Source organism: Xenopus laevis, chromosome 9_10L, assembly GCF_017654675.1.
Source record: "Xenopus laevis strain J_2021 chromosome 9_10L, Xenopus_laevis_v10.1, whole genome shotgun sequence".
Taxonomy (NCBI): domain Eukaryota; kingdom Metazoa; phylum Chordata; class Amphibia; order Anura; family Pipidae; genus Xenopus; species Xenopus laevis.
In genome coordinates, this window is record NC_054387.1 from 77338428 (window position 1) to 77348884 (window position 10457).

Below are 10457 nucleotides of genomic sequence, written 5' to 3' on the forward strand. Positions count from 1 at the left end.
AATAAAATTTGAAATTTTGTAACTATGTTACTTTATTTACCTTGTTTACCAGCACCCGGGCAAGTTGCTAACCAAGTTTAGGGTGTGCTCCTCCATAAATTGCAAAAAGCTATTTTCAAAGACACATTCCTTCTATTTTTTGTGGTGGATAATGTTGTATTAGAATCAAATTGGGAGCAGGAACAGTAAACATTACTGGTATGCATGCCGGAGACCTCTAGTGACCAAACAGAGGTAAAACCATAAACTCAATAATTTCTCCAAGGCATGCTAGTAAGTAAAAAAATATACTTTATTTACATCAATAGTTAAAAAACATGAAAAGTATCCCCTCTAACGCCTGACGCGTTTCATGCTTACCCAGCACAGATAGATTCTGCCTATGACTGGGTGCTGGGTAAGCATGAAACGCGTCAGGCGTTAGAGGGGATACTTTTCATGTTTTTTAACTATTGATGTAAATAAAGTATATTTTTTTACTTACTAGCATGCCTTGGAGAAATTATTGAGTTTGTGGATAATGTTGTGCCAGTATTAATCCTTCTTGACGCTATATGTTCACTTCAAAGATGACCCACTTCAGAAATTACCTTGACATATAAGGCCAAACTAGGTTTGCCAACTGGCCAGTAAAAATTCTGCTTGGTGACAATGTTATTAATAAGGAAAAACCATAAAAATATTGGATGGTCGGTAATACAAAGACCACTGCCTTGTGAGCTGGCGAATCAGCCAACATCCAATATGCTAAATGTGTATTAGGATCATTCAATCTAATCTTTTAAGTTGTTCCATAATTTCCAGTACTGTTGTCCATGCTGGTCTAAGTGACAGTGTCCAGGTCTAATGCAACTCATTTACTAAGTGCAGGGCAGAATACAAAGTGCAAGAGATGAGTGTAAAAAATGGGTGTCTTTTGCACTTTTCTCCTAAGGCACAGCTTTTTGCGCTCCCAGAATCAAGCACAAGGAGTTGATTCTGCAGCACTATATTCATAAAGGGGGGGGGGGCGGTAATGGGAGCATATGGGTTTCCTCTTGGACACCCCCTAGCTTGTACATTATTCAGATTTGCAAGTAAGGAGTGATATGGGGCATAAGGTACACAGCATTGCATTCACTCTGCATAAAGCACCATTAAGTACAGGGTTGCCTTGCAGGTAAAAGCGCTACACTCTGTACCTTGAGATGGACTGTGTATATAGGGTTGCCACTTGTTGTGTAAAAAAATACCGGCCTTCCTATATATTTATTATTTTTCCCTATTAATAACATTGGGATCAACCATCATTTTTACTGGCCAGGCCAGTAAAATACTGGCCAGGTGGCAACCCTATGTGTAGATGGATCCAGTTTTGCATACGTTAGGGATTTATGCAACAGTGAGATCAGTGATTGAGTCCCTCTGGTCTTCATTTTTTAATCCTTGTGATTTGTAAATATGTTTAACTTATTGCTCGTCAGCAGTCCAGTTTTGAATTTAAACTGCTTTTAAAAATCACAGCGTGGTTGCTAGGGTCTGTGGTTGCTAGGGTCTGTGGTCATAGGTCTGTAGCTTTGGTCTACGCCCCTGAGTATTCATTGGGTCAGTATTTCAATTAATAAAACACAAAGAAACAATTCAGAATTTCCAAAAGGCTTGTAAAGATTTATTTAAATACAAAATGATAATAGGATAATTATTGCATCTTCCACATCTTTGGTAACATTTGCACTTGTTCTTCAGAATGCATAGATTTGTCTATTAACCCTGTCTCTGTCAGCTCCGCTGGCATCGTAAGGTATAATTACTTTTTTTTAAACCCCCCCCCCACCAACACATATATACACAATTACATTTATTAAAATAAGATGAATATTTCCTGTGAATTGTATAGGTCAGGGATAGGGAGTCTATGCTGCTCTACATGTTACTGTAGTTCAACGTCTAGAACCCCCTGACAGCCTTTGCTAAAAAGCCCTGGTGTTAGGTGGTAAATATGGGAACATCAGTACATTTTCTTTTCATAATGAGGTACCATACTCTTATATTTCGTGCCACCATAATCAGGGCTGGTCCTATCAAATGTGGGGCCCAATTGGGACCATGTTGGCGGGGCCCCTAGACAAAGTGTTGCTGGCTACTGACACACCAAGTATTTAGGAAAATAAGGGCATACAGGCACAAAATAGAAAGGAAAGGGGCAGACAAGGTAACATAATAGGGGCACACAGGGTAAGAGAGAGAGGGAGGAAATAGGAGAGTGGACTGGGCCAATTAGTTTGGGGCTGGGCCGATTCAGCTTGGGAGCAGGCTTGGTTGGATTGGGGGCAGGCAGGGCCTATCAAGGTTGGAGGAAAGCTGGGCCTATGAGAGTTGGGGGCAGGCTAGACCTATGGATTTGGGGATGGGCTGGACTCTCAAAGTTGGGGGCAGGCCAGGCAGCATCATGTGCTGAGGGAAATATTATCTGTGCTGCCCTGTGGTGCGGGGCCCCCCAGAGGTGCGGGGCCCAATTGGGCCCAATTGGTCCAATTGGCCTAAGGCCGGCCCTGACCATAATCCCTAGAAGCTGACATACAGGGGGTGATTTAATAAAAGTCCAAAGTTTGCTCCAGGCCTGGTAACCCCAATTAGGCATTTGGACTACTAAATTCTACCTGCTGATTGGTTGATAGGTTCGTTATTAAAACTGCATCCCATTTATTTTCAAAGAAATTTGTTCAAGTTATAAAGTTGATTACATATTGTTGGCTTATAGTTGGCATATTGTGGATGGCTTCTATTTTAACCCCTTTCTGACGACAACACAAACCACCATGGTGCACAAGCAAAACCTATTCTACCAACGTACATTGTGATCGAACACTTTCAGACTCTGTGTGCAGGCACAAAAGAGTTCAATGTAGTTTCCCTTTCATTGAATGTAATGGTATAAACATAACACAATCGGAAGGAATGTCACAGAAGTGCAGCTTTTTATATTGTCCACAAACTTTGAGTTTTTAAGCCACACAAAACACTGCATGATATACAATAACATTAATGGTAACAATATAGTACAATGCTGAATTACACAGGCATTAGTCGGGTAATGGCACACAGGGAAATTTGTTGCTAGCAGTTAAATCTTTGCTACCATGGGCAACAGATCTCTGGAAAAAGATTTACCCTATTATAACAATAAGATTGCCACAAGTAAAACCTATTATTCACTTCTTATTTCCCAGGTTAAGCCAGTAATAGGTTTTACTTGCAGTGATCTTACTCTTCTGCTAGGCAAAGTCTTTTTTGGGAGATTTGACTCCAGCGGTAGCGAAGATTTAACAGGGACAACAAAACTTCCCGTGTGTCATGGCCCTTACAGTCAATGCCAGAGAAGATCAGTAGCTACAGTTGCTGCCTTCTCTGTAAGTAAAAACACTGGCCTATCTATCCCTGTTATCTTAAAGGAATTGTTCAGTGTAAAAATAAAAACTGGGTAAATAGATAGGCTGTGCAAAATAAAAAATGTTTCTAATATAGTTAGTTAGCCAAACATGTAATGTATAAAGGCTGGAGTGATTTGATGTATAACATGTGAGTCAGAACACTACTTCCTGCTTTTCAGTTCTCTTGGTTTACACTGACTGGTTACCAGCCAGTAACCAATCAGAGACTCGAGGGGGGGCCACATGGGTCGTATCTGTTGCTTTTGAATCTGAGCTGAATGCGGAGGATCAATTGCAAACTCACTGAACAGAAATGTACCATGTGGCCCCCCTTCAAGTCGCTGACTAACTCAGAGTTATAGAGCTGAAAAGCAGGAAGTTGGGTTTTGGCTGTTTTATTAGACATCTGTTCACTCCAGCCTTTATACATTACATTTTTGTAACTATATTAGAAACATTTTTTATTTTGCACAGCCTATCTATTTACACAGTTTTTAGTTCACACGGAACTATTCCTTTAACGTCCCTATTATCATTGGCATCAAGTAACATTTTTATGAGCCAAGTGGCAAATTATCTGCAGCAGTAACATGAATGAATTAAAAACAATTACAGAAAGCCAGAATAAAAAACTATTTACCTTATCATCTCTGATTTTAGCTAAATTAGTTATGTTGTACCAACAATACTGCAACAATGGGTATTAAGTGATCATAATTTGCAGGCAGTACCACATGACTAAAAAAGCTGTAAGCCTTTAAATGATGTAAAGTTCAGTCACTTCCCAGAGGCTATTATCTCCACTGCTACTATATGCACCATCTGTCCCTACTATACCTGTTATCCCACTTCCCAGTATAGTATGGACCATCTGTCCCTACTATACCTGATATCCCACAGCTACAGTTCCTTCCTAGAGACTATTATCCCACTGTTACTATAGGCACCATCTCTTCCTACTATACCAGCTATCCCACAGTCACAGTCCCTTCCCAGAGACTATTATCCCCACTGCTACTATAGACACCATCTCTCCTTACAATACCTGCTATCCCACAGACACAGTCCCTTCCCAGAAGCTATTATCCCCACTGCTACTATAGACATAATGTGATCGAAACATTGGACTTTCTTTTGTTTTTCTATTAAAATCAGTTACTCTAACTGAGCCTGTTGAGTGCGGTATTTTTTGCTATTTTGTACACATTTTACCTGCACCCAGGCATGCTGTGTTTTTGTTTGGTATGGGTATATATATATATATATATATATATATATATATATATATATATATATATATATGGACATTTAGTTATCCCCTGACTAAAACACCAGTACACCCATACATATCAGATGCAGGGTGTACCAGAGCCACGGTGTGATCTTCACAATAGTGGACAGTTGAATTTATTCTTAATACAAGGGCCATCTTCAGTGCAAATATTTATACTCTTGCAAGCACAGACAGTCATGCTAGATCCACCGGTGCTAATAATTTGTTGGGTGCCCATGTATACATATGTAGTAATCAAGAGCAGTACTACGAGGGTCCTTTAGAACATGTGTCTGGACCCTCTAACATACCTGAAAACAAAAACAATAGGGCTCATGTACATCTGCAAAAACAGCTACAGTCTGCATGGTCAGTTGTGCATAGCATCACTTTCATTAAGGTACTTGCATTAAAATGTGCTCTTTGCACTTCCATATAGTTGTGCTCAGTGCAATCAGTCCTTACTGCCTTCTGTTCTGAAACAAGTCCACTGTGCCTATTGACGCATGGGAACCCTGGAGCTACCTCCAGACTACCATGCAATTTCATCAACAACATCGTCCCTTCACAACCGCAATGGCACTTGAATTCTGGTAAAATCCGCTGCATTCATTGTGATTGTGTTTGAAATTGCATTTTGCTCACTGCACTTGCAGATGTACATGTGTCATAATATCTTTGATAATTTTTTGGAAAACAAGTTCACACCTTTGATCAAACTGACATTTTGCAAATGACAAGACCAAAACCATCAACTTCCATATGTAATTGAGACCTATTTAAGTATCCCCAGGCCAGGCAAAAGAATCAGCCAAGGACTGCATTTGGCCATGGATTTCTTCTACAGCATCTGTTCTGCAAAGGCTCCCCATGTAATCCATTGGTTGGCCCAGGGAACAAATGTTAGGATTACACAAAGATCTGTAGGTTCAGTGACCAAGTACTGTACTGCCAGCTTTAATTTATCACTGGTTTTCTAGTCGTAGATAGGTCAGGATTTGTCACTTCAGAGAAGGCTCAAAGCTTGGTCCTTACAAGGCACCCAGATCTAATAATTTCAGCACCAAAGCAACATAATACTAGTGGTCAGTTTTGAGACCTCAGAAAGGACAGTATTTCACTTCTTAATTAGCTGAACAACCAGGCTGTCATTACAATCAAACAAAGGTCGTACAATACTTTAAATGAAAAATGCATAATTTGATCAATGAGCTTGAGAATCCCATGACATCTGTGCTCATTAACAGCTCTGAACATACTTCACACTGCAGGAGAACAGGAAACTCACTGTAATGTTCTATTATTGAATATGCTAGCTAGCTACAAAACACACACACACACACACACACACACATATATATATATATATATATATATATATATATATATATATATATATATACACACACATATACATATGTGCATATTTTCATACACATAGATTCCATCACATACATATATTGTGCTTCCAAGTTAAGTACAACCACAGTGAATACACTAGAAATTACTAACTGACATAATCCAATAACACATTTCATCCTATATTATCTTGGAGCAATGATGGACACCGTACCCCCAGATGTTGTCAGACTACAATTACTAGTCCGACTGACATTCTTTGGCAATGGTAGGACATTAGGAGCTGCAGGTTATATACAAAGCCTTGTACCCCCAAAAAATTCAAGCTATTTTATAAAACATTGGTATGTTTTAACTGAGCATTAATAATGGTAATAAAAAAAATACCAGCAAAGATATTTAATTTGGTGGGGAGTTTAGCACTAACACTGAACTCTAGCACCCTATAGCACAAATTAAATCGCAAAATATTTTCAAGAAAGTATAGTTAAGTGTGATAAAATTACAGCTGCTAGGAAGAGAATCTCCTCAAAATCACCCTTTATGTTACAAACATATTTTGTGCACACAACCATTTCAGTGTATATAATATTACTTTTGAGATGGTCTCTGCGCTCTAGGTTGTTGAAGCAGAATGATTGTAATACTTGTATGTAACTTGTGCCACTGACCAGTACTTTCTGCACTTTACACAGTTCATAATCAGCTCTGTATGAATTGTGCATAGATTGTAGTTGACACAAACCAGTCACTTTAGTCCCATGCGTAGCTGACAATGCTATGTTTCTAGTAACCGATATGGCCCTAATGTAACAGAAGCATAGAACTCAGCGCTGTTTGTGTCATTGCAATTTGTCACAACAACTATGTGACCCCTGTCACACCTAGCATTTTAACGCAAAGTCATTGCACACTATCAACAAAACACATAGTATCTGCAGATCCCAAATATGAAGCATAAACATTATTTTATAACCCTTTAATATCATAAAATCTCAGCCACTACCAATTTGGTTTCACCTTAATGTTTTACATGTGTATTAAAACATGAGGAAGGTCCTTTTTTTCATGCGGCAATTGTTATAAACAGTGCAATCTCCTGATAAGGTATAGGGCCCAAAACATAATATCACTCTTTTTTTCTGGCTTTGTAATAGTTTTTAATGCTCTCAATAACAGCAGGGTTTTGGCTGTTATTAATGGCAATTCATTGATGCAGTTCCATTTGAATTGGTGGCTTCAGAATATCTATACGGTTCCTTGCTGTTTATGCCTGTTTTAGGATAAGATTCCAACATATTCAGCACCTGAAAAATATCAGATAACCCAAAGCAGGTATCTGTTGGATGATAAAAGCCAGTTCACCTCGGTATGGGAGGTAAAGGAGGGGCCCCTCTTTCTTTCCTGACAGATCCACCTAAGAATCAAGAAAAAAAAAAATAATGTTACCTAAAACAGTATCTTCCATTATTATGGTTAAAGTGGTAGTCTACCTGCATATATATATCACCTACTGATGGCTGGGTTGGAGAGATCTGATGTCAGAAAATGCTCTTGAACCTGACCCAATACAGGTAATAAATATGCCACCACAGAATGATGTAAACAGCAATATTCTAAAAGAATAATTCAGCTTTTTGTTCGGTAGCTCTTCAGTTTGGAAAGTCAGCATCTGGTTGCTAGTGTCTAACTTACCCTAGCAACAAGGCAGTGGTTTCAATAAAAGATTAGAAGATGAATAGAAGAAGGCCTAAAGAGAACACATAGTAATACAACGTAACAATACCATTAATATTGTAGCCTCATAGTGTAATAGTATTTGACTGTCAGGGTCAGTGACCCCTGTTTGAAAGTAGATAGAGGCAGAAGAGGAAATAAAATAATTCAAAAAATAAAAATGAAGACCAGTCGAATAATTACTAAGAATAGACTATTCTATAACATACAAAACGTTAACTTAAAGTGGACCCCTCACCCAGACATAAAAATCTGTATAATAAAAGTCCTTTTTAAATTAAACATGAAATCCAATTTCTTTTTTTTATTAAAGCATTCATAGCTGTTGTAAACTGATTTAAAAATATCAGCTGTCAATCAAATATTGCCTACCCTGCCTCTATGCCTAGACAAGCAATTACTTTCACTTTCCATTCAGCACTTCCTAGATGTCACCGCTCTCCCCACATTCCCCCAGCTCTCTTAATGATTTAATTGTGTAACCAGTGCATGGGGGTGGACATTGGGTCCCTGTCCCCTGGTGCACAAACAAGATTCTGAGATGATGCAAGGCTTGCCTTAATAACAGTGTCCACAAAATGGCTCCTTCCTGGTTGCTATAATTATGAGTTCCCAGACTGATGGAAACAATATTCAAATAATTTATACAGTGTAATTAAAGTTCATTTTGCTTGACTAACATGATAAAATAGGATTTGGAATAATTTTGTTTGGGTGACGGGTCCCCTTTAAAGGTGGATTTTAAGGTTAAAGTCTCTATGCACTATATAAATGTCTATAAAGTACATGCTGTATGTATGTGTATACAGTATATATATATATATATATATATATATATATATATATATATATATATATATATATATATATATATAAACAGTGCCCAGGAACAAAAGGTGTAAAAAGCAAAGAGGCTCTGGATTAATCTTTATTTGGAGAACAAACTCACCCCAACATAGAATTATTTGAAAAAAAATATGCTGTCTTTTGGTTTACTTAAGTTAATGTATACCTGGAAAAAGTTCTTAGATTGTCTAAATCCTAAAACGAATGGCAGATACATCTTTAGTATAAAGATTAAATGGTGTCACTTGTAGATCAGTTCTACACTGGATTCCCGGTCAGTTACACCCAAGTTTAAGCCTTGTGTGTGGCTCATTTTCTAACGCTACATGTCAGAGGCTGTTTGGATCAGAAAGTGAGCACTATAAAGGAAGCAGGGTACTGTGGATGGCAGAACACAGTCCAATAAATGATACACCAAAAATTAGACACTGGCAGGACAGGCAGCAAACAATATCAGAAGAAGGCTGAAGAGTCAATAAAGAAGAGATTCAGGTAGTCATGATTTCACCAGGGTGATAAATACAATTTGGCTTGATTTGCAAAGCAGCATGAGTACTTAAAGGCTATTTAGTGACATTATGGTTCCAACATACCCATTGTCATGGTGCCAGTGTGAGGACACCATAAAACTGGGCATGCTTCTGCCACAGTGTCACTCATTAGCCTTTAAATACTTATGATGCTTTGCAAATCATTCCAATTCTCATGTTGCCAGTGTAATGATGTCCTCCGGAGACACCTGTGCCAGCACACCTTATAGCACCTTTCCAGGCTAAAATATCTGTGATCAAAAAAATATATTCTTTAGAACATGTATACTCACTTCTGCTTTCTCCTCTAACAAGGGCACTGGGGTATGTTTTATGTGATGGCACAAAAGGCTCTGGTGGTGGTAAATCAGACAATGGATGGAAGGAGAATCGTCTCTCCCAATCATCTATGTAAAAAAAAAAACAATAATATATTAGAACTACTCATCATTTTGCTAAATGATTGGCATAAATACTACTGTCAGAAGGAAATGTTTTAGCAATGCACAAAATCAATTTACAGGAATACTATCATCACCAATTTTTGTATCTATACAGTAACCCTAATACATTTTTATGTGCTTCTAATTCATGCTGGACATTGACCTGTTACTTAATATTTCCAATATTCATGGAATTGGTTTAAAATTGCAATAGGTTTGTTTTCTTTTCTAAACTTTCTCACTCCAATAATTTTGATTATTGATCGTGTTAAAGATTTAAACACCTGTAATAATATAAAGAGTGTATGTTGCTTAACCAGATGCAAGTGCACTCAGGTTCTTGCACACCAGTGTGCGGGCACCCAGGTCGGCACTTCCACGGTTACGTACATGTGCGCATGTGACAATTCCAGTGCTTGTGAAAACTAATTCTACCCTTGAGTAAGTAAACCTTATACAGTGGGTTTCAGATAGGATCTTTTGTTGTATGAATGCTTTAATTCATAAAGTGTCCAAATGGACACTAAGGTCCAACTGGAGATCAACAGGCTGGATGTGGCACTCAGGGGCTTTTTATGGTCCACTCAAAGGCTCCACAGACTTCTATTTACATCATGATTATTTTAATATGATCTGTTCCTCAGATATATGATATAAGTAATAACACCACTTACTATTTTATTAAACATTCTACATTGAATTCAAGAACAAACACAAACATGGGCTTCAAGACTTCAAAAGCACAAGATCGCATTAAAACCCACTTAAAAAATGTATGTCACATTTAAATTATCACTAGATAATACCTTATTAAAAGGGGCATAAACTCAAGGCAATGAATTATAACCAATGACATAAC

General features: G+C 38.0%; 1 protein-coding gene across 3 annotated transcripts in view; it reads right to left on the minus strand.

Moving 5' to 3' along the window:
• Positions 1 to 7006: 7006 nt before the first annotated feature.
• Positions 7007 to 10457, minus strand: part of wipf1.L (WAS/WASL interacting protein family member 1 L homeolog) — a 37374-nt gene continuing 33923 nt past the window's right edge. For all 3 annotated transcript variants that reach the window (XM_018235927.2, XM_018235928.2, XM_041576251.1), the window contains exons 7-8: positions 9449 to 9562; positions 7007 to 7459 (exon numbers count right to left, since the gene is read on the minus strand). In XM_018235927.2, the coding sequence (XP_018091416.1) occupies positions 7404 to 7459; positions 9449 to 9562 (170 nt within the window). In that variant the 3' untranslated portion in view covers positions 7007 to 7403. The remainder of the gene's footprint in view (positions 7460 to 9448; positions 9563 to 10457) is intronic.